The 25,758-nt window shown below is 34.0% G+C and overlaps 1 protein-coding gene across 1 annotated transcript; it reads left to right on the top strand.

The window, feature by feature from the left end:
• The first annotated feature begins 902 nt into the window (after positions 1 to 902).
• LOC125650003 (ficolin-1-like) lies at positions 903 to 25,758 on the top strand. The gene is made up of 7 exons (XM_048877933.2): positions 903 to 1,638; positions 2,867 to 2,963; positions 6,649 to 6,819; positions 7,934 to 8,064; positions 18,201 to 18,297; positions 21,918 to 22,082; positions 24,366 to 25,758. Exons 1-7 carry the CDS (start codon positions 1,327 to 1,329, stop codon positions 24,644 to 24,646), a joined length of 1,254 nt encoding a protein of 417 aa, XP_048733890.2. The 5' UTR covers positions 903 to 1,326; the 3' UTR covers positions 24,647 to 25,758.

Below are 25,758 nucleotides of genomic sequence, written 5' to 3'. Positions count from 1 at the left end.
ATACTTTTCATGAGGCACTAAAGCTAAGGATTGTAAAGCTTTGCTTGCTCAAATGTCGTACAATTTTGTTTACATTGAAATTTGCAGATATCAAGTAAACAAGGAAATATTTTTTTAATGTACAGGAATTTGAAAAAAAGTTCATCACGAATTAGTTTGCATATCACTTGTTCAATAAATGCAAAACATAAACCTAATAAAACCCTCATCCATTAGCAGTAATCCAACTTCTGCTGTTTTGGTGCAATTCAGTTGATACAAGTCTTGCTTTTTACTTGATGGTGTTACATTTATATACTTTTAACATCTTCAGGTAAAACTTGCTTGTGGCTTCTATTTTTGCCCCCTTTAAAAAACAAAGGACATTGTCTTGGCCCTGTCTGTAATTAATATATAACGAACCTCTTGCTTGGTAGTTAATATCAAAGCTACTATGAAACCTTAAAGTTCAAATTGCAAATCCACAATTGTATTTGTGTTGATGTAAAAATGTAGGAAATTTAAATCATTTCATTTTGCATTCCTTACATCCGTCCTTCCGTTGTTCTACATGAACGATCGTCAAAACCGATGTTCACGCCATAGTATTAGAATTTAATCGATAAATTCTTCATCAAGTGATGATTTTTAAATTAGATTAAATAATGTAGTCATACACAGAAACATCGCCCGGATTCTAATATTTTCTCAAAGAAAGGAGCATTAAAAAGGAAATGGTAATGCTAGGGAGGTCAGGATGTACAGGTCACGAACAAATATAGTAACATGAAAATTTTGCACATTTTTGGTTTTAGAGGAGTATCGGCACCAAAAAAAAAAAAATAATGAAAAACCTACTAACCCCCCCCCCCCCCCCAAAAAAAAAAAAACAACCCGCACGTCATATTAACGTACAGTGTTCTATGATGAAATTGGATTAGAATTTCGTATCAGCGTGATTGCAGGATGTCTATATACCCAGATAATTGGAATACTGGAAAAGGGCTTATGATATCCCAACATCTTCAACTTCAGAGAGCTATATGAAACCATAGCAACCCATGGCTCTTTAAATTATGAAATTTAACTTCCTAACGAACAATGTTGGTAAAGAGCATTAAAAATCTAAAATTGGGCAATGTGTTTTGCTTATTTGGTCAAGCTCTTTGTTGCTAAAAAATCCCCAAAAAGTAACAAATAGACATTAGAATAACAACAAAAATGTCACGCACTGCATACATTTTCTATGATACTTGCGTTTGCGCAGGTTTTGTTGAGCTATATTTGATAAATGAATATCAATAAAAGCTCATTTGATTATTGGCTTCAGAGCTGATCAGCAGAGAGATGATGAGAATGCCTGGTAAATGCAACTTTGTCTTAATTCTTGCCCTTTTATTTCGCCATGTTATGACGAACAATATGTGCATAAAACCCAGCAATGATGAAATTGACAAGAAATTAGCAGTTTCCCAGTTCATGGTGTTATTTGAAATCGGTCTCAAAATGTGTTTCAAAGAATGTGAAGCCTACGCCATGTGTTTGTCGATCAACTTCAACCGAAAAATGTTGATGTGTGAGTTGAACAGTCAGAAGAAAAATGAGAGTTTGTTATTAGTGGATGATAGCGATTTTATCTATAAGGATTTACCGGGCATTGTAAGTATTTTATTTTTATAGAAATGTACGTATTTTAGTGAAAGGGATTAGCTGTCAACTAAGTAGGAAGAGGTTTTCAAATTATTTTTTTAACTAAGGAGGTAGAAATGTTTTTATTTATGTTTATTTTTTGAATTATGAAGCATGGATAAAATGTTGGAATACTTCTGAAAGGTGAAGATAACGAACAGTGATTAATTTCGTAACTCCTATAAGCAATACAAAATAGATAGTTGGGCAAACACGGACCCCTGGACACACCAGAGGTTGGATATGATCTGAAGAAAAATAATCTCAGAGTGGATTTCCTAATAAATTTTGTGGAGATGATGTAACATTTTTCATATTGAAATATTTGCTTCCTTACAAAAATTTTGCAGCTATTGTTTCCACAGAAACAAGGTAAACCTTTGTGTCAAAATGACAATCATAGTTTGCAGAATGTAAAACGTTTCTTAAAGTCTATATTATCAGAAGTGTTTGCATATGTAGGGGAGATATACATCAGGAATTGCGATTTTTACAAGGATTATGAATTCCTCATGTAAAACGTTAGTAATACTTGCATCATTTGCAATATTTACCAAAATTCTCCTTTATTCTACATGATTGTTTGTTGTGTGGAGAAATGATTTTAATGTATTTTAGTCATAACTGACAAACATTGATTTTATGCCACTTGAAATGTCTATACTACATCCGACAACATTTTGGCATATATATATATATATATATATATATATATATATATATATATATATTATATATATTTATCACGCCTCAGACAAAATTGTTGAAATCTAATTGGTCAGATCTTGGTCACATGACGCCGTGAAAAAAACCGTATCATGCGAGTAAAATCCGTATTGGGCGAGTAATTTTATTTATCGTCGGGTTCGACTTGCAGCCGTGTCAAAAGGAAAGACATTTGACTAAGTTGTATGATATAGACCCCCCCACATACACAGTTAGAGGTCTTCGACGTGATAAATTCGTTACACAGTTAGTTAGTGACCTGATACGGAAAAATACATGGTGTGAAAAGAAAACCCGTATCGGGCTACCATGTATTTTTCCGTATCAGGTCACTAACTAACTGTGTAACTAATAATATATATATATATATATATATATATATATATATATATATATATATATATATATATAATATTGAACAAAATTGTAGAAATGAATTTGAGGGTACTTTGTATTTTTTGTTTATTTTCAGTTTGACTACAGAGACAAAAAATGTGGAAACGGATCATGCAACCAGCACTCTAAATGTGTTCAGACGAGGTCCAACAATTCCGTGTGTATCGCAATAGGTAACACATACTTTCAAATGTAACGATCAGTGTAATGATTTTGAAAGCCAACTATTCTCTATTTAAAGTTTGTTTTCTTCTTTTATTGAAATACGTATTTCATAACGCAAACATATATCATAACTAGAGCAAAGCTCGTTGCAAAGCAACGAGAGGTCTTCCGTCGGAGCTGTGTGACATAAAAACCTTGAACTTGACCATATGCCCTTGGGTCAGGTCCTAATGCAGCCTCAGTTAACATGAAAATTTGTTGTAAGTATGAAATCTAAATGTTTCTTCATTATTTGATATGGCCAGGACAGGGTTTGTAGTCTCCCAACAGTGTTTAAATATACTTTTTTTCTATAACGTGGGAAATGATTCCACGATACCAGACTAAGTTCACAAAATCGAGTGGTGTTGATTGACAGGTGCTCATATGCATGTAGCACCGTGCATGCATGGATTTCGTGTTTCACAGTTTGTGATAATTAAGACCAGAGAAATTGTGATTGATATTGTAAATAAAACATAGAAAATTAATGACATTTGATACAGCAACCGTACATGAGTATGTGTGTGTTGGATCTAACTTTCGCCTTCTTTCCCTCTTGATATGTTATACGTAACATCACCCCGGGAAAAATTATTTGAAATACTTATCCAATGATTTTACAAAAGACGAATACAAGTTAAGTTTTTAGAAAGAAAATAATCAACTATGACAGGAAGATAAGTACTGTAACGATATAAGTAGTTTGGCTATGGTGGCGATTCTGACTTCTCGTATGTAATTATGAAATAGTTTGAGAATTTAATATATATAATTGAAATGAAGCTATAAAGGTGTACTATAAATTTTTATCGTAAGGTGTTTAATAAATTTATACTACTCAAGTACATGCGTGTATGATATCATTCAACGAATCAGTCTTTTGAGGCGCGCGTGTATGGGGGATTAAATTCTTTCAGCATTTAACTTTTCAGTCCCAATAATGAAGAAAATATTACTATTTAAAGTAGTTATGAAATTTATGGCTCAGGACATACAATAATGGTTTATAGCTGTTACCAATATTTTATCATACAACAAAATTATGATAGCATAATATTCAGACTGAAGAGAAGATGAATTATTTCTACACACAAATCAAATAAATTGCTCTCAAATCTTGAATATTTTATTAAACTTTAATATCTATCTGCGTAAATACATGTAGGTATATTATGTACACAGTGCACATAGAAGTCGCGAATGAATTTCACACCAGGGACACGTGCCGAAGTTACATAATTTTGACCAGGAGTTCTGAATCAATGTTTAATCAAAGTCATTGTTTTTAAACAATAAAACAACAAATCATTTGAAATGAGACTGGTCGGCCATGGGTTTCTGAATATTCTATACGCATGTTTAGATTTGGTTTAATCATGATTATAAACTATTGATTTCAAAACATGTTCAGAAATAATTCGTTATGTTTGTAAAATGTATCCATTTTCTTTTTCATCACGAAGAATTTGAGTAAAGCTTGTGTGTTCAGTGAAAGTAGTGTGAAATCACAGATCGCTAGTCCAGCAGCGATGAATCTCCGATATTAAACACACATTCAATTAGACATGATTGAGAAACGAACTGTATATTAAATTGCAGCTTTTAAAATTGATGCCTGACTCAATGTTCTAGAGTTTTGAATTTAAAACAAATCGAACGTAAGACCAGGGACGTATAAACAAGTATATACATCCCCGGAAAGACTGAATTATTCGAAAAATCCAATATGATCAAAAACATAACATTCTGTGTTATATTTAGGACGACCATGTTTACTTTGTGTACATGCCCTGGTTCACACGCGATGGTTCCTCGAGGCGGTTACGTAATTGTAAACAAAAACAAACCCCGCGGTGTATGTAAGATGCGTGTAGTTAATGACTGAGTTATTATATGCTTGAAGGTTTGTTTCTTCAATTAAATATATCGTTGTTTTAATAACAAACGTAGACGAGATAACCTTTTCCTCTTTTTTTTCTTTGGAACGATTGTTTATATTAAAGCTACTAAATAATAATAAAAAAAGAAAGTTGTCGATAGATGATTTTTAAAGGAACCATAGATCACGTTAAAACCTTATTTTAAAAGAATATTAGCATTTCATGAAGTCAGATTTATCAATTAAAGCAAGTTTATTTAAGTTATACGCATATTTTTCCCCCTTCACCTACCTAATGATACGGTTACCTGTTTGCGGGTCAAGCTTTTTACTCATATATAACACAATACTCGAGCAAAATATTATGTTTATGAGATCAATAAGATGTTAAAGAACAACTTTTCCAGCAAAAGCCATATCGAAATATTTACCGTTTTTGAGTTATAAAGCGAAAACTTTGAAGATCCCCAGATCCCTCATTGAAGGGGCCAGCCCCTTTTTAGGGATATCAAAAGAAAGCTCTTAACATTTTGCACAACGTTTGTTCTACACGTCTTAACAAAATATTTTTAGTTTAAAAGGTACAAAGGAAAATATGTGTAATTGTTTGCTCGTTTAGGCGTCCTAATTTTTGAACCCTGTCAACCACCATTTCGAACGCTGTAATAAAAAAAACACCAAAAAACGATGTGCACAACTACAATGCTCCTACTTTTCATTTTCAGTGCATTTTCTGCTCAAGCTTATACAGTCTCGGATCCTTTGTCTGGAAACCAAAGCCCCTAAAATTTAAAACAAAGGGGAATAACTCGTGAACAGAAAGGAATTTCTGAAATGTAGTACATGATTTTAAAATTGGTCTGTAAAGTTTATAAACCCTGAAAATTTGAGCAAAATCCATGCAGAAATGAGCGAGATATGAAGCTTCAAAGTTAGCGTCTAGGAAAAAGAGGGGAAAAAAAAGAATAATAAGAATAATCTTAACCAGCACAATCAGTAGAAGGTCTTCCGTTGTTACGGAAGACCTTAATAATCGTAATGCATTTCATAATGTATGTCATGAATCAGCAAAAAGGATAGATACATAATAATAATCATAAATGTTTTCATACATAAACTAAAGAAAAAAAATGTATCAGAAAAATCAAAATAGAGATTGATCATTATTTGTTATCCTCACCTTTCATACAATGGTTTTTGAAATTTGATACCGGTCGACAGGGGATGCTTACTCCTTCTAGGCACCTAATTCCACCTCTGGTGTGTCCAGGGGTCCGTGTTTGCCCAACTATCTATTTTGTATTGCTTATAGGAGTAAAAATTGCTTTTAACATTTTAGCTGATTTTACAAAAAAAAAAAAAAAAAATGTACATCTTGTTTTATATTAATGTTTTTTGAATAATTACAGTAAAATAATCTTTATGAATTTTGATTGCCCTTTTCAGCAGACTATATGCACGGCCATGTTATTTTTCTTTCTCAATTTATCTATAAAGTACATTGAAGTATGCATTTACCTATGTCCATCAAAAATATCTTTAATATATGAAAGGTAAAGATAACGAACAGAGATATATCTCATATCTTCTGTATAAAATTCGACTCTGTATTCAGTTTTCAAAAGTATGTTGAAAGAGTTTGTTGTACCAGTGGTTTTTTGGATCTATTTGAAGTTAATTTTTTGATTACTGTAATCAATTTCATGCATGAGTTTGATAATGAATTTCGCATCACTGGGTCATATAACTAGATTTCATGCCTTGTTTTCGAGGTTGCGCTGAGCCAGTTCCAGACTTGAAAAATGGACAGATTGCAGAAAAGTCTTTTTCACCGCCATCAGTCACATTCGAATGTAATCCTGGTCATAAAGGTGTAAGTACCAATACAATCACGTGTCCACCCGGTGGGAAGTGGTCATCATTGCCATACCGATGTGAACCAGGTACAGTCACAGTTATAATGGTAACAAAGCGTTCTCATTGAAACGTTTGATAATTTATGTAACTTGCCTTATTTCTAGCTCACCTGACAGATAATGTAGCCGATATAACATTTCCCAATTGCATCACTTGATATATGTCACAAACACATGTCCAAAAATATGATATATAGATCATATATCTTATGGCCGTAGTTTCAAAGATTAAGAGGCACTCCTTTTGCGTAGTCCCGTTTTTACGCGCCACCGGTCAAATTGACCGGTACGGTAAAGAAGGGATTAAGACAGTTTCATGATCCCGGAGCCTGGAAATTATCACCATAGTTTTAATTTCACAATGTTCATGATTTCTAATTGTACCCGCGAAATAAAACCCACAGTGAATGATATATCAAAAATATTTCAGTGCTTTTGTCGAAATTTCCTATAAAGTGAAATTAAAACCATGTATAGCAATTGTGCTTTTGTAAAACAATTGAAAACAACAAGCAAAAATACAATCGCGGAATTTTAGCACTGTGGAATTAAAGCAACTTACAGCTGTAGCAGGTCTGGCGTTCGTATAGTCTGTACTTCGCGTTGTGTTTGTTTTATTTTAATTTGATAGTGGCGACTTCGAAACGACCCAACTACACTGTGAATTTAAACTTGAAAATAAATTCAAATAGAAATGAAAATAAGATAAATAACACTTTACGAATTTATTACCAGTATGAATGTGACAATACACACTCCTAAAGCCTAGAATTTAGCCTAGAATATATCAAGAAATCTCCCAACCCAAAGGTAAAATAATAATTTAGTAAGTAAAAAGGTGCAAAGTAGACGAACAAAACGTAATTCCAATATAGGAAGAATGAAAGGAGAAGTGTAGCTTGCAAGGCCAGCTGCCTCGCTTTGACGAATAGTAAGCTGCATGACTTTATATAGCAAATTAAACAATAGAAACTGTCATTAAAGTTATTGGCTAAAAGATAAAGTGGGCGTGGTCAAATACAACGGGTGAATAATTTACATCGGGATCGAAATTCAGAAGTAAAAGTAAAAGTAAAACCCAAACTACCATACAGCATTATGTTTTATCTAACGGAAATAAAACCCATTATGTATGTTTTAGTGGACTGTGAAGCTATAGTTAATGATGATGCAAACATGACGAGTAGAGATGCAGTCTATAGGATATACCACGATCCTTTAACATCGAGGGACGTCTACTGCGACATGACGACGGACGGCGGAGGGTGGACGGTAATAACCCACTTAAAACATTAATAATGCACACGTAATTAATATGCCACCGTTTTCAGGTATTGAATTTTGTAAATATCCCTGCAAAAAAATCATTATAAATTCCAAGTCTTTCATGAAAGCTTCCTCCTCTGTCTATTTTTGTTGTTGAAGAAGATAGTATGCTTTTAAAATATTTATTACTGAGTTTATACGGTAACTGTCATTTTAAAGCTGTATGGTCCGATGCTCACTTGTACAATTACGCAGAGCCAAGGAAAACTATTTCATAAAACTGTTTAAGCCGAAACCAGTCTGTTAATATTTTTATTTCATGTTATTTAACATGTACATTTTACATAGAATGTTTCCTTTAATGTACAGGAATTCAGAGGCGCTTAAACTTATATACTGAACTATTTTAAATATGTCTGTATTTTTAAAAGTGCCTAACATTGACATTGTATAATGTTCTGACGTCACAATCATGACTGTATTATGTTTAACGTTGCCCACATAACATCACGAGGATGACGTCATAATGGAACTTGTTTACAGTGTTTAAAAATCTACTGACGAGCCCGCAGGGCGAAAGCGCTATAGATAAAAGTTTGAGTACTGGATTTTATTTTTTGACTTTATATATATATATAATTCCAATGTTATTTATTACAAGTGTTTTGATTGGACAAAAATAAAGCTGAACAAGAGTTTATACATCAATAAATCCGAAAACGTGATGTATTCATACACGCCTGAAAACAAATAACATAGTGTGGGGAAACTATTCAAATTTTTGCAATTGTTAATGAAGTGAATGAATTGGAATTATAAGAATCAAACATTCTTTTTGAAGAATTTATCGATGTGTAAACTCCGACCATTTTACTCACAAACTTAACATAAAAGTTCTTCGCACTTTTATTCAGTTTGTGAGTAAAACGTTCGGAGTTTACACATCGATAAATTCTTCAAAAAGAATGTTTAATCCTATAATATATATATATATATATATATATATATATATATATATATATATATATAATCCAAAATATAAGTAAATATCCACACATGTAATAGTATAATGAATAAAAATTAGAACACCGAAAATAACTCAACCGGCTTCATTTTCAAGAGTTATGACATTATTGCTCAGTTACACATTATAGATTTAACTATGACGTCAAACGTGACGGATTGTATTGACGCTGTAACAAAGATCATTATGACGTTATGATACAACGTTATGAAATATTACTTGAGAAGAAATATATTATAGGATTAAACATTCTTTTTGAAGAATTTATCGATGTGTAAACTCCGGACATTTTACTCACAAACTGAATAAAAGTGTGAAGCACTTTTATGTTAAGTTTGTGAGTAAAATGTCCGGAGTTTACACATCGATAAATTCTTCAAAAAGAATGTTTAATTCTTATAATTCCAATACATTCACTTTTTTAACAATTGCAAAACTTTGAATAGTTTCCCCGCACTATGTTATTTGTTTTCAGGCGTGTATGAATACTTCGTATTTTCGGATTTATTGATGTAAAACTCTTGTTCAGCTTTATTTTTGTCCAATCAAAACAATTGTAATAAATAACAATGGAATTATATATATATATATATAAATCCTCTTCACTCTTGTTTCAGAAGATAAAACAGTCGTCAAGATAACGTTTCCAATTAGCTCAAATATACATGTAGTCCCTAAAGTTATTACCAAAAACTTCCGATATTTGGTTATACATTTGATCTTCTAAATATTTTATTACTAAAGTTGCATATGCTTCTGAACCAAGAGTGAAGAGGATTTAGATAAATTCCATTCCTTCCTAAACACTATACACGATTCAATGCAATTTACAATGGAGAAAAGTCACAAGGAACTCCCATTTTTAGATTTACTGATTATAAAGAAAGGACCCAGTATAACCACAGATTTATATTGTAAACTCACGGACACACATCAATACCTGGAATTTAGATCGTGCCACCCCTGGCACACTAAACGCAAAATTCCTTTTAAGGTGGAATGATACACCTGGTGATTTTTCCTGTACCAATTCCTCATATATCTATAGAAACATCGGTGATAATCCCAGATCACAAGTATTTGTCGTTTATTTTTCGCAATTTTTTATTTATTTTTTAAAGAAAATTGAATTTCATCAATTTTCAATTGCATAACCCGAACTCTTCATTTTGTCTTTTGAGATATTCATGTTTACGGTGTTTGAATTAAAATACAACAAAACAGTATTTTTAGTCATCATATTTTTCATTACTTCAGGAAAAGGTTGTTTTTTTTTCAACATCAAAATTCAATTTCTTGAAAACTTGTGGTTAAATCTGTACCAACTTCTGTAAATAGAAAATACACATGTATACTAATGATATGAAAAGGTGAAATTGAAAAAAGTTTCTATACAGCCATATATATATAAAAAACTTTTTAAAAAATGTTGGTTTTGAAATTCCGGGTGAAAGAGTTATTTTTCCTAAAATAGCAAGATCCAAACAACCTGGTACCTTTTGTAAGCAAATTATACAATTTGCAAATATTTGCGTCCAAAAGCTGTAAATTCTTTCTCAGATAAGTGAGAAACGATACAGGAAGAAAATATACAGCGTCATTGTAAGAATAAACTTTTTTGTACAGAATTTTAGTGCACACCTGGATTAATTTATGCATGCATTTGCATATGAGTAAAGCAGTAAAATAAAATGCATGTGCTGTTAAGGAGTACAATAGTGTCACCATAACAGGCTACAACAGTAGGATAAATATTTTAAAAAGAATTTAAGGAAATAGAAAAATATAAGCAGACAACAAATATTTAAAACAAAATAAGCAAAGATTAAATGGAAACGTTTAGTGACTGCAGTATTCTATTTTAAAGTATTGCTATTTACCTGATTTAGATGTTATGCCATTAACTTGAATAAAAATGGTCAGGACCAATGAAACAGGATGTATTTACATTAAGCACCCTGATCTGTCATGGTATTCTCTCTTTCCTTTTAAAACATAAGCATAATTGAAATTCGTATACATGCATGTACAAAATATATCTTTCAAAATCAAAAAGACCATTTCATATGCAAGTACTTTCAATAATAAGGATAAGGTGACGGACATACATGTAGCATTGTAATTATGTAATCCTTTCCTTGCACGTGATACATGTATGTATATTTTAAAAATCCAAATAATTCACCAAACCATTCGTGTACTGAGTATTCTATATATACAATATAAGGTTTACAAATCTACTTGAAATACACGGCATTATAAAATCATGTGAACTTACCTTCGTTTCTTGAACGGTCGCGGTAGCTCAGTGGTAGCGCACTCACTTCGTAACTTAGACGTCGTGTGTTCGAGTCCAGCTGATGTCATGGCCTCGTCAAACATAAGATGTAAACTTTTGGTAATTCGATCTATTACTCCTTCACCAAATACTCGGCATTTAGAAGCGAGAGTCACGGGTCTTTAGGATATGACCTTAGAAGCGGAGGTCCCGTGTCACGGCAGACGTTGGCATGATAAATTCATTTCTTTACGTTTTACATTTCGTCATTTTTCGTTATTTTCCGTGAATACATTTCGCGGGTTTCTGAGCTTATGCACGAGCGCTTTTGCGCTTAGTTTATATACTGCTACTGGTCAGTGTTTGGGCAGTGCGAGGTTCGTTACAAGCAACAAAGGTCGCTTTTGTATTTCTGTGCCTTACCCTTCCCTCCCACCCACCCCATTTTCAGTTTTGAATTCATATGTTTTCATTAGTGATTTTTCAGCTTTGTCGATTTGATGTTTGTATATTAAAAGCGATCTTGTAACGAACACAACCAACTTAATCACTTTTTCTGTTTTGTTTTATAATCAAATAGTCAAGAAAATATTTATTTTCGGACGAGGGCACTGAGGGAGAAATTAAAGAAACTTAGCACTAAGCCTATGGTACTTGACGTTTTCACTGCGCTTCTAACGGTATCGCTTTGTTTATAAACAAGTTATTTTAGCGCTCGTATTTCCGTCAGATATCTCCCCTTCAATAAAGCGTTGAAAAGAACTCAACTAAATTTACCTTCATGAACAGAACAGTTCTGTTTGCGGGTTCCTAAGCTATTTGTTACACGAGTTAATCAGTTTTTTACCGGAAGACAATGGAGTTTCGCCATTATGACGATGACTTATTCCCCCTTAATTTAGGACGCAGAATCTATACCATTATCACCGACAAAACTCTACGTTCTAGACATTTAGAAGAATTACAAGGGTATCTACTACGGCAAAATTACCTGTTGAACCTAATCAAAGCTGGAATAGAAAACGCAACTAAAATTCCAATACAGGATCTCCGTAATCCAAGCCGAACCACCATTTCCAAAGACAACGGGAAAATTTCTTTTGTAGTTACACCTAATCCCAGTAACAGAAATATACTTTTTGATGCTAAACGTTTCTTTTCTATTTTGGAACAATCTGACAATATGAAGAAAATTATACAACCCAGAGAAACGACGACAGGCCCCCGATCTAAAAAAAAAAATATGTTAACCAAAGCCCGTTTTACAACCCGGGAGAATATTCCATCTGTTCAGAAATGCGGAGACACTAAATGCGGGGTCTGTACCTTTATCATGGAAGGAAACAAAATCCAGCATAAATCGGGAATGAAAATCCGGTCCAATTTCTCAATGAACTGCAAATCGGAAAATTTAATCTACTGTGCCATTTGCCCGAGTTGCAAAGAATTTTACATTGAACAGACCAGTACATTAAATGCGCGGGTTCACGTCCACAAGCAACAAATCAAAGATCAAAGTGTCCGTAATACGCCATGTTGTGAACATTTTTCCGAATGCAGAAATGGAAAATTATTTTGATTCCCTTTTTATAAATTTCTGAATAACAATGAAAATCTTCGTTTAGCAAAGGAAGATTACATGTATTTCATCAAACTTTTTAAACCTAAACTTAATCGTAAATAGTTTTAAATGCATTTATTCTATGTACATCAATATTATCATTTTGTTATATAATAAAGGATTTCTCATGCCTGATATGAACACAGGCACGCGCCCTTTATCACACACCCTATATCAGCACCCTTTATTTTATGCCTCGTTCACACGGATGCGCATTAAATTTGATGCGAAGTAAAATAATGCGCATTAAATTAATTCGAATTAAATAGCGTTCACACGGCGGTAATATTTAATGCGAAGTAAACTAATGCGCATTAAAATTTCCGTGTTAACGCGGTTCAGATTTAATTCGCATTAACTTACGTTTAATGCGAATTAAATTCTTCGTGTGAACGAGGCATTACCCTTTATTTCATCCCTCATCATACGTTTCTGGAACACCTCTGTAGTTTTCATTCGGAGTACTTCAGAATTTTTCCGCTTGGAAGCAGACGATATAATTTTGAAAACAAATGGAGAAAGGTAGAAAGAAAAAATATCTCCAATTCACCTCGCTAACAATTCCAACGTTCTCTCCGAGAACGTTGGAATTGTTAGCGAGGTGAATTGGAGAACTTGACTGAGGAATAAATATAGTTTGCCAAAACGTAACCATAATGTTTAGCAGATAGTAATATTAAACTATAAAGAATTAAAAAACGAATTTATTTAAATTGCTATCTTATGTCATACATGTATATACCGATACATGTATCGTAAATCATTCAAAAACAGTAATCGGTTTTTTTTTAACTGTTATCTGTTTATGAGACTTTAGAATTCACTATTTTCAAATATACAGTGAAAACAACGATACATGGCAAAATTTGTATCACACTCCATATCAACCCTCGACCAATAGGTGCCCTTGGGCCTACGGCCCTTAGAATGATATTGGAGTCTCGGGGTCTCTATATATGTTATACTGTAATTGTTTTGACGCAATTAGTGCATGATTATGACTTTAAATCATCAACACCGTTACCTGACGTTATGACGTCACAATGAACGTTTACTTTTCAATGTTACTATGAAACTGAAACATTCAAGACAAACCGCCTGAAGAGCAGTAAGGCGAAAGTACTAGCAGGAACTGATCGTTGAGTGTTATGTGTTTTGGATTTTATTCTTTTAAATTATCTAACAACTGTGCCGATTTCTTCATTTTTTTTTTGGACATTACATATATATATATATATATATATATATATATATATATATATATATATATATATATCTCCAAGAGAATTCTCACTAGTAAGAAAACAGGAAGTTTCAAGGACGGTCAGACATCTTGATCAGAAACCTATATGAATTTAATACAGAACAGAACAAGTTCTTGATTTGGGTAAATGTCATGGCTTTAATGAATCAATTAAACATACAACAGATGCGCCGAGCTTTCCATAAGCTTTTTGGCTGCATATCAAAATTGAGTAGTAAGCCACACCACCGAAGGACCTGGAAATGACAGTATCCAACAGTGAATGGGTCTCTAGATAGCAAAATTCCGCCACCTGGATTTCAAATAAAATCTGATATACATTAATAATATCTAATATACATTAAGTTTGATTTTTCTTTAATAATGTGTCAAACAAGTCATGACAGCAATATTATTCACATTTGAAATCCAACCGCCACAAAAGCGGCCGAATTTTGCCAACTCAATCAAACACAAAATTCTGCCACCAAAGCAGTTGTTACCACCATAGCAACACAATATAACTGCTACCAAAGCAGTTTTTGTTTGCCACCATAGCAAACCAATATTTTTATTTTTTTTATATAAACTGCCACCATAGCAGTTGTTGCCACCAAAACAACACAATACAAACTGCCACCAAAGCAGTGTTTGCCACCACAGCAAACCAATTTGAACACAAACTGTAATAAATCAGAACCATGACATTACCCCAATTAATACATTATCATATCAGCTGCTGTAATTTAGTTTGCAATGTTCCAAGAAATTGTCTATTACCTTCAACAGAAAGGTGAACACCATCTTTAAGAAACAAATGAGTATGTGAAGCAGTAATTTCAGGGTACTTAACAGAGACACCACCATTTTTGATGACAAATGTAGCAATGGAGCTATTGATGCGCTTTCGAGACTTTTGAGCCTCATTGTTTGAAATAGTGTATCTCCAGTATAATCTGGGAAGAATGTGAGACCAGATGATACAGGTATTTTGCATGATATTTACCAGTTCCTTTATGGAATTTTTCATGAACATTTGTTGCCTTTTGAGAGGGATATTAGGAACACAAATATCATTACCACCACAATGCAAAACCAACATTTTTGGTTGTCCAAGAACTAACAATAAATTGTCTAAAGTCTGACGTAAATCCTTCCAACGCATACCAGAAATTCCTTTCCATATAACTTGCAAATCCCCCAAAGAAGAGGCCATTTCTAAATCACATCTTATGGCATATTGTTCTGCCCTCTTTATGATTGACGAGCCCACAATCCAAACTGTACCTGTAAAATCGACAAGTAAATACATGTGCAACTTAACTATGAGGTAGCCATTTCTGGTCTTAGATATGTCTTGTAAGCATTTGATCGAATCTTAGTGGATAACTTTGTTTATCTTGAATGGATAATCTTTAATATATATATATATATATATATATATATATATATATATATACATGTATACATCATTTTATATAAGCCGTCATTAGAACGAGTTAACATAATTTTGTTGAAAAATTAAAACGTTTAGAAGCATGCGATATGTCCTTTAAGGATACTGATTAGATAACTCGTTCTTTGTTTTTGACATGATCCAGCGTAGGACTGAATAGTTCAGTTCAGTTAACCTCAATTAGAACAGACTTATCTATTGTCACACATTGCACTCGATACTGTCATTTGATTTGTCTTCTGAATAAGCAAATAACGGACCGAGTGACTGTTGTTTGTAAATACCGATTTAAAACCAAATAATTGTGTTTAAAACAGGTGAAATATTGTATGGCATGTCGTACAGCCACAGAAATACGTACGTGCGATAACTTAGCAGTGTTTTTACAAGATAGACTAAATTTGTTGAAAGTCAGACCATACACGCGATTTCCTAATGCTAGATCATTAAATTTCTGTTGTAATTGCATATGCTAGTTAATCTTATCATTACGAATGTGCACAGATTTTGATTAAGAATTTGTAAACGTAGTGGCTCTTACCTGCATGTGAAAGTTGTTAACCACAAATTGACTTAGAAAATGGAGACAATTTGTTTTAGTGACAAATTCTAGTCGATTATTAAAACAAAACTCTCCTTAGTTGTGATAGTGTTGATTTTAAAAACTTACACCCTACCTCAAAGGGGAAGATAACGAATAGTAATCAATCTCATAACACCTTTAAGAAATACAAAATAGAAAGTTGGGCAAAATCGGACCACTGGATATACCAGAGGTGGGATCAGGTGCCTACGAGAAGTAAGCATCCGCTTTTGACCGGTCACACCCGCCGCGAGCCCTATATCTCGATCAGGTAAACGGATTTATCCGTAGTCAAAATCAGTGTCCCAAGAACAATCATACAATCTGGATGAAACACGTCAAACAACATTTGACCCAAGGATAGGTCGTATTAGCAAACTAGACCATTGTAACGACCATAGAATTTACGAAATTTACTTTAAACGAGACTGGTGAAACTCATGCACCATGAACTTGTTTGTCAATAGCCTGCCTCAATTTAAAAACTGACAATTCATAGAACAAGCTCCTGCGTATCGAATCAGTTGAGATATAAACACCATATGCAGGTGAGAATGGAATATTGCTACATAAATATGGGAAGTTGACGATAGAGAAGCTGAATTCATTCCGTTTTTCATGAATTTGATGTGGTAGATGTAGGGGGCTCTGTGATGTCTTTCAATTCCATTTCATAGGGATATATCGAATCTACAGATGAATAAAAATGATTATTGTTAATAAATAAAACATCGTAAATATATCTTAAAGTCGAGTTAATGACTACAGGAGCCGATTTTGGCTTCTTGTGTAGCTTTTGAATAAACTCTGCTTCATAATAATGTAAAACAGGTAAGGTAACAAAGGAGCACAATTCTTGCCCATGGGAAATCCAACAGACTGTTGGAAGATCCCATCACCAAAGACCATGGAAATATTGTCAATGGGGAACTCCAGCATAGTTCTTTATTTCAAATTAAGAATACTTGTACGTGGAAGCAGAGTGGAGTTTAACAAAGTAATTTTTTGGCTGACTGATCACTAGATATAAATATAAATATATAGATATAAACTAGATATAAATGTTTACTTTATCCATTTCTGTTGAACGTTTTGATGTTGTTGATTTGAAAATAGTTTTCCAATTTCAAGTTTCCTAAAAGTTCTTGAGATTTTTTTTAGAATCCACATTTGATTGTAGTGGCACAGTACATTTAAAGTTTCTCTTTTATAGTTGTTAATATTCCTTGATGGGCAAATATAGGGACTTGGTAGAAGATTTGCTGTATCCAGTAGTGTATCTTTGTAAGGGTGTTTGTGAAGTTTAGGAATCCAGTATTTCCATCCCATTGACTGGAACATTAAATGTGTCTCAAAGTGAAGCATGATTTTGAAAACTTTAATCTTCTGAAAGAGCAGTTGGAGTACAAGTACGATTACCAAATGTGGAATTAATGCCAAGTTTGTTTTAGAATACAGCTGTAATAATGAGCCTTTCAAACAAACATAATGTTGTTACAAGCTTTGTCAGCTGGAACCAAAACATATTTCTCGTGTAACCTATCTAATTCTTTTAACACTTCTGGTTTACTAAACACAGGATAGATGGAACGTACTTTTGTTTTGATGTGTCTAATGCGGGATTGTAATACCTAAAATATTATTTGGTTATTAACATTCTTATAGTTAAACGACATTCGGGATTTATATTTTCTGGATTGATAGTCATGAATTGCTTAAAAAGGTAATATAACTTTCCCATTTTATGTAGTATATACATTGCACGGTTTTACTGGTTTACTTACATTGCAAGAGTGGCGGAATATTTCCTTTGATCTATATCACGGGGTGCGAATCCCGACTCCACCGATTGGTTATCATGTAGATAATGCATGGCTTCTTAAAAGGAGATAATCCTTCGCAATGATAATTTGACCGATACATTCCTATGTTTTCAGGTTATACAGAGAAGGTTTGATGGGTCACTAAATTTTCAGGAAGACTGGGAAGCTTACAAAAATGGCTTTGGAACTCCGTATCAAGAGTACTGGCTAGGTAAGATGTAATATTCATTTCAGTATCACATGTACAACAGGGAAGGAGGCAAATTTAATAGACATTCTATTTACGCGTGCATGGGTCAGAGATTTTGACACAATACAATGTTTACGTGATTTTCGTTTGCATAAGAAAATGAGGTGATCCACAATTAAAAAAGAATGAACCACTTTTTACTCAGGGAAATATGATAACTCTACTGTGGCAGGAAATTACTATTGAAATAAATCACGTGACGCTTTTCATCACACCCATATGACCGTTGCTGACATAAGTAAACAGTATCTTATTGCTGACCGGCGTAAATAAGTGTATCCTACTAATCAAATCTCTTTTCAGTTTATCACCTGGGGAAAATTATCTTTAGCCTTCACTCACGCTAATTTCCAGAGATGTTGTTTTATGGTTAAGCATACATGTATATATCAGTTTGGTTGTGGGAGATGCATATGCTCTATATTATTTGTCTAGATAATGTGTGACTGCTCCAAGTTTCATAAATGGGAAAATCAACCCGTTGATAGATTTATTTCGCTGTTCATAAACACATGCGTTTTTAAAACTGAAATTTATTTCTTAAATACGTCTTACTGCTAGAGCTGTAATGACATTAAATATTAATTGACAAGAAATGAGATATTTGTAGCTTTGACCTTTTAACCTCAGAATTAAGAGTCATACTTGTTTTTGATCTGGACCTTAATGTTCAAATTGAACAGGGGGCATAATCTGGTCTAGATAATACGTTCGCGTTTCATACCTTAGATCAATCGTATAACTCGGGCAACATAATATCGATGCTCACAAGATTGAATGTCGTTTTTTCGTTTCAAAAGCGCAATACAACATTACAATGTAAGGTGAAGATAATGCAGTGATCAATCTAATAAGAATTATAAGGAATAATGAATAAAATGTCCATTTTAAGATATGAACGACAAAATATTACTTCCTAGGACGAGTGTTACTGAGGTAAATATGTTGTCATGTAACTGAGTGTAAATGAATAAATTAGACTCCATATATAAGAACATTAACAAACCATAAACACATTTTTGATTATCTTGATATATGTTAATTCCGATAAATATATCAACTCGTCTAACTTGGTTTCGTCCTTGCGTTTTCACATCATACTATCATTGCATTGTCCCGCATTCTTTCACGTAGTTCCGTCTTCCAAAACCATACCCGGGACCTCCGTGGCCGAGTGGTTAGAGCATCGCGCTCAAATCCACACAGCCTCTAACCTCTGTCGACGCGGGTTCGAATCCCGCTCGCGCCGGTAAGTGAGAAAGTTTCCCAGTTTACTTTCGGAAGTTCGGTGGTCTCTTCCCAGATACATTGTATCTGGCTTCCCAGATACATTGTATCTGGGTTCTCTCTTCCACCAATAAAAACTGGGCGCCACCATATAACTGAAAAATTGTTGAGTGTGGCGGAAAACATCAATGAATCAAAACGGTCTCTTCCCAGGTACATTCTATCTGAGTTCTCTCTTCCACCAATAAAAACTGGGAGCCACCATATAACTGAAAAATTGATGAGTGTGGCGGAAAACATCAATCAATCAAAACCATAGGCGCTCGGGTCATGGATAATGTAAATAAAGACTACAGAAGTATAAAGGACATTCGAATGGTATCGATTCTGATGTTTGGAGAGTATATGTAATGTTTCCTTAATGAAATGTTGTGACAATTTAAGGTAGGTCCATCCTCATATGAGTTATCAATAGTAATGGTTGAAAGTCGAAAAACTATTAATTTCCACTCAATGTAGTTTAATTTGATCAATAACCAAACAAATGTGTATGTTGCCACCTTTTGAAAGCCGTCAGATATACAAAAACAGAAGTATATGTTAAGATAAGAAAATCACATATTTCAGTTATACAGAATAATAAAAATGATAAATTTCTGGCAATGACACAAATTTTGAATATCAACAATTTTAAAAAACACTGTTAATTCATAGATATGAATAAACTGATTGTTGAGTGTGGCGGAAAACATCAATGAATCAAAATAGTCTCTTCCCAGGTACATTCTATCTGATCTAGTTCGTCAATACAACCTCGCATTGGGTCAAATGCTGTCTGACGTGTTTCATACCGATTGTTAAGCCGTTCTTGGCACACTGATTTTGACTGCGGATAACTCCGTTTACCTGATCAGGATATGGGGCTCACGGCGGGTGTGACCGGTCGACAGGGGATGCTTACTCCTCCTAGGCACCTGATCCCACCTCTGGTGTGTCCAGGGGTCCGTGTTTGCCCAACTATCTATTTTGTATTGCTTGTAGGAGTTATGAGATTGATCACTGTTCGTTATCTTCACCTTGCATGTAGGCATACTCCTCCTAGGCATCGGATCCCACCTCTGGTGTCCGTGTTTGCCCAACTATCTATTTTGTATTGCTTATAGGAGTTATGAGCTTGATCACTGTTCGTTATCTTCCATAGGGCTCACAGCGGGTAATCATTATTAATAGACGTGTAGTAGAACCCATACCATGATAGGAGTTATTGCCCTTGACAACATTTTTTATTATAAATGATTATCTCTGGAAAATATAAACTTTTTCAGTATCAATAGTTAACCAATTTTTTTTCATGCATTGAATAAAACTCCCATGAAAGATATATTTTTATTACGCACAAAGATTAATTCAATAAAGATTTTTGCAAAAACCTATATCACATGAGGATCATTCTACCTTAAAGAACTTTGAAGCATTAATTAAATACTAGTGGTAGAATATTTGCCAAAATTTTGTCATGTATTACTCAATCATGAACCTAATGATACTAATAACTTAACACTAGTATACATTATATATAAAATATATATATATATATATATATATATATAAAGCACAAACTTGCTAGGCGGTGGGTGCCGTACGTCGCTGGTTCGACCCCGGGCTGGGGCGAAAATTTTCAGTACCTAGTTGTGATTATTTAGTGCTTTATATATTAATTAATTGATTTTCACATGTATCGTTTAGATCCTAGGAGTAAACGTAAGGTTGGGTGTTATAATTGTTTGTTTGTGCTTTATATTAAATATTCTATACAATTGCATCTCGAGATCCACTCTCCTTATAAAATATCTTAAACACTGAATGACACAGCGACTGTGTGGGATTGTATCAGTGTGTATAAGTAGCGCTTTAGGAGCATAACAAAGCTTCCTTTCTAGGGAAGTCGTTGTGGCCGAGTGGACTTGCGCACTGGTTTGACAATCTTGCTAGGCGGTGGGTGCCGTACGTCGCTGGTTCGACCCCGGGCTGGGGCGAAAATTTTCAGTACCTAGTTGTGATTATTTAGTGCTTTATATATATATATATATATATATATATATATATATATATAACGTAAGGCAGATACGAAAATAGATTAGTGTGTGACATATTAGTGTCACACCGGGTGTGACCGGTCAACAGGGGATGCTTACTCCTCCTAGGCACCTGATCCCACCTCTGGTGTGTCCAGGGGTCCATGTTTGCCCAACTATCTATTTTGTATTGCTTATAGGAGTGATGAGATTGATCACTGTTCGTTATCTTCACCTTGCGTTAGTACTTTTAATTATCAATCATATTCATTCATAAAGGAAATGACAAAATTCATGCCTTGACCAGTGGAAGAAACCAGGAACTGCGTATTGACATGGGGAAATTCACTGGATCCATGGTGTATGCTCGGTACTCACATTTCTCTGTTGAGAGTGAATCATCTAAATATAGACTGTCCATCAGTGACTACAGCGGAAATGCAGGTAAAGTTTTCATTCACTTTGCTCCTGATGGGAAATTGTTAGGGTGATTTTGCAAGATTCAAACTCAATACATTGATAGCGATGAACATCGAGTGTTTAGTCTTACTACGCGGTGTTCATATCAAGACATTTTCAGAAAATGGTCATTCAGCTTTTGTAATATTTTAAAGTGACCTCGGCTATGTAACAACTTTGATTGTTTTGTTTGAATATAACATCCTTGATTGTTTTCTTTGAATGGGGTTGGTTACTTTGGCACTGTGGTGTCACAGGACAGTTAAATGTGCCACCAGCATCTATAAAAGATTTACGAAAATATGGTGATAGGATGTAATCTTCATTATTGAAATTAAAATTATCGTTTCATTCTGATGTGATATTTACTATCTATGTCAACCATCACTCTTCCAACAGTCTGTTAGAATTCCCATGGGCACGAATTTCGATCCTTGTTAGCTGACCTGTTTTTATATTCCTACGAAGCAGAAATTCTTCAAAAACTTCTACGTGAGAAGAAAACAAAATCACTTGTTGTGGCCTTCAATTCGACATTTAGTTATATCGACGACGCTTTATCTATTAATAATGATAATTTTCATTCATATTTCGATTCAATATATTCCTGTGAACTCGAAGTAAAAGACACCACAGAGTCTCCACTTCTGCTTCATTCTTAAATATTTTATTGAAAGTAGATACTAACGGCAAACTAACAACTCAACTTTATGACAAACGGGATGATTTCAGCTTCTCCATCGTCAACTTCCCATATTCATGTAGCAATATTCCATTATCATCTGCTTACGGTATTTATATCTATCAACTGATTCGATATGCAAGAGGATGTTCTGCGTATGGCAGTGGTTTGTTTTGTTTTTCAAATTACCACCCTCCTTTTAAATTGGGAAAAATTAGCGACATTTTCCTAAAATTGGGAAAAATCATTCATAGTAAATTAAAATTGAAAAGATGCGTAAAATAATCAAATAACTTTTTTTAAAAGTATATTTCAGATCTGATTTAAAATCATAAAATAAATCATTATTTAGCATTGAATATGTATGGGAATTCACACCTTGTACAGTATAAATATTATTTACTTTTTCTAAGAAATACTTATTGTCTAATTTCATAAAGAAAAATAATGTATTATCAAATCACCAGCATTTGTACCGATAATCTTGTAAATATTATATTAATAATCAAGTTTCCAGAATGTCTCTCCTGTTTGTATTTTTCGGATTTTAGTAAAACCCTATACTGTTAGCCTGACCCTACATATAATGGCGATCAAACTGAAAATGTCAACAATATGGCTTAATGTTTATCTGGAAACTATATACCACGCTGCATATCTGCTTATATGGACGCCTCCATTGTTTTTGAGAATAAAACTGAAGAAAAAAAAAACACCGTATTTACTCTTTGCCAGCAATATACGGTAACTTTTTGTTTAAAATGGCCCATTTACCCTTGATTTGAAATTGGGAAAAACATAAATAATTTTTGTGAGGGGAAAAAGCCGAATATCGGTGGCATTTTGGCCCCCCAAAATCACTGGTATGGTCAGTTTTTAAATCGAGGCAGTCCACTGACAAATAAGTTGATGGTGCAGAGGTTTCAACAGCCTTGTTTAAAGTCAGTATTTCGCATATTCTATGGTCGTTATAACAATCTAGTTTGTCAATACAACCTATCATTTGGTCAAATGGTCTCTGACGTATTTTATACCGATTGTAAGACCGTTATTGGTACACTGGTTTTGACTACGGATAACTCCGTTTACCTGATAAAGATATTGGACTCACGGCAAGTGTGACCAGTCAAAAGGGGATGCTTACTCCTCCTAGGCACCTGATCCCGCCTCTGGTGTGTCCAGGGGCCGTGTTTGCCCAACTCTCTATTTTGTATTGCCTAAAGAAGCTATGAGATTGATCATTATTCGTTATCTTCACCTTTCATGGAAGTAGTATTCTATTATTTTTTAGAGAACAAGATTGAATATTTTCAGTCTGATTAAAATAAAATCTTTGATCCCCTCTGGTAATACCGGAGCGGATCAAAGATATGATTTTAATCAGATTGGAATAGTATTGCATGTGTAGCGATATTAATGCTTTCTGACTTTGAAGACCTTTTTTCCTTCCCCGTTGCATGATAGAGAGACAAGTTGTTTTTTCAATTATTGGGAGGTTACATTCCGTTTCCCATGTAGTATTTGGAATATCCTTACTTAAGGTATGCAGATTGATCTTAATGTTGGATGTATCTTGAATATTTCAGGAGACATGATGATAAACGCTCATAACCTGAATGGCATGTACTTCACAACAAAGGATAGAGACAATGAAAATGACAACTCTCAAAATTGTGCAATCAACCCTCTCAGTGGCGGGTGGTGGTACAATCACTGCGCATACTCAGCTCTCAATGGCGTTTTTCAAACGTCCAACACGAATAACCATCATGGTATCTTCTGGGGAACCAATCATGAAAACATGAAGTCTACTAAAATGATGATCAGATCCAAGAAATCAGAAAAGACTGTAACTTCTTTGAAATAAATGAACATTAATTAGAAATTATGACATGGAGCATTGCTATTATTATAATTTTCGTAAAGTTTGATACTACTTGCAAGGGGTGGTATTTAAATGATGCATTAATGACCAAAAATTGTAGGCAACTTCCCATATTCATGTAGCAATATTCCATTATCACCTGCATATATATGGTGTTTGTATCTCTCAAATGATTCGATACGCAAGAACTTGTTCTGCGTATGTTTTTAAATCGAAGCAGTCTACTAACAAACAAATTGATGTTGCAGGGGTTTCAACAGTCCCCTTTAAAGTCAGCATTTGTCAAATGCTATGGTCGTTATAACAATCTAATTTGCCAATACTACTTTTCATTGGGTCAAATCTGTCTGACGTGTTTCATACAGATTGTTAGACCGTTCTTGGCACACTGATTTTGACTACGGATAACTCCGTTTACCTGGTGAAGATATAGGGCTCACGGCGGGTGTGACCAGTCGACAGGGGATACTTACTCCTCCTAGGAACCTGATCCCACCTCTGGAGTGTCCAGGGGTCCGTGTTTGCTCAACCCTCTATTTTGTATTGCTTATATGAGTTATGAGACTGATCACTGTTCGTTATCTTCACCTTTCATATCGTATATAGTCTTTTGGCCTGTTCCGAATCACTTTGTAATAATTATTCAAAAATACGTACATGTGTAATTATTAAAATGATTTCTACTTAGAAAGTAAATCACGTTATACATGATTACTGCATATTTTCCCAAATCAATAACATTAAAATGTATGACTTTTCAACACTATACACGACCATTCCTCACGATAAATTAAAGACTATACTTTTTGATATCATAGACAGTTGCTTCTTCAACAAAAATGGAAAACGGAAATATTCATATCAAAAACTTACTTTGTTAAACACCACTCTGATTCCACGCACAAGTACTCTGAAGTTGAAATAAAAAATATGCTCGAGTTCCTCATTGATAATATCTTCGTGGTCTTTGGTGATCAGGTCTTCCAACAATCTGTTGGAATTCCCATGGGTACGAATTGTGCTCCTTTGTTAGCTGACCTGTTTCTATATTCATATGAAGCAGAATTTATTCATAAACTTCTACGTGAGAAGAA

Source organism: Ostrea edulis, chromosome 5 (genome assembly GCF_947568905.1).
Source record: "Ostrea edulis chromosome 5, xbOstEdul1.1, whole genome shotgun sequence".
NCBI classification, from domain to species: Eukaryota; Metazoa; Mollusca; class Bivalvia; order Ostreida; family Ostreidae; genus Ostrea; species Ostrea edulis.
The sequence above is the reverse complement of the archived record's forward strand: the minus strand, read 5'-3'. Positions and strand labels throughout refer to the sequence as shown.

Coding starts and splice junctions, on each gene's coding strand:
- LOC125650003 (XM_048877933.2), top strand. CDS start 1,327: ATGATGAGAATGCCTGGTAAATGCAACTTTGTCTTAATTCTTGCCCTT. Junction 2,964..6,648: donor TTCCGTGTGTATCGCAATAG/GTAACACATACT, acceptor CTTGTTTTCGAG/GTTGCGCTGAGCCAGTTCCA. Junction 8,065..18,200: donor CGGACGGCGGAGGGTGGACG/GTAATAACCCAC, acceptor CTATGTTTTCAG/GTTATACAGAGAAGGTTTGA.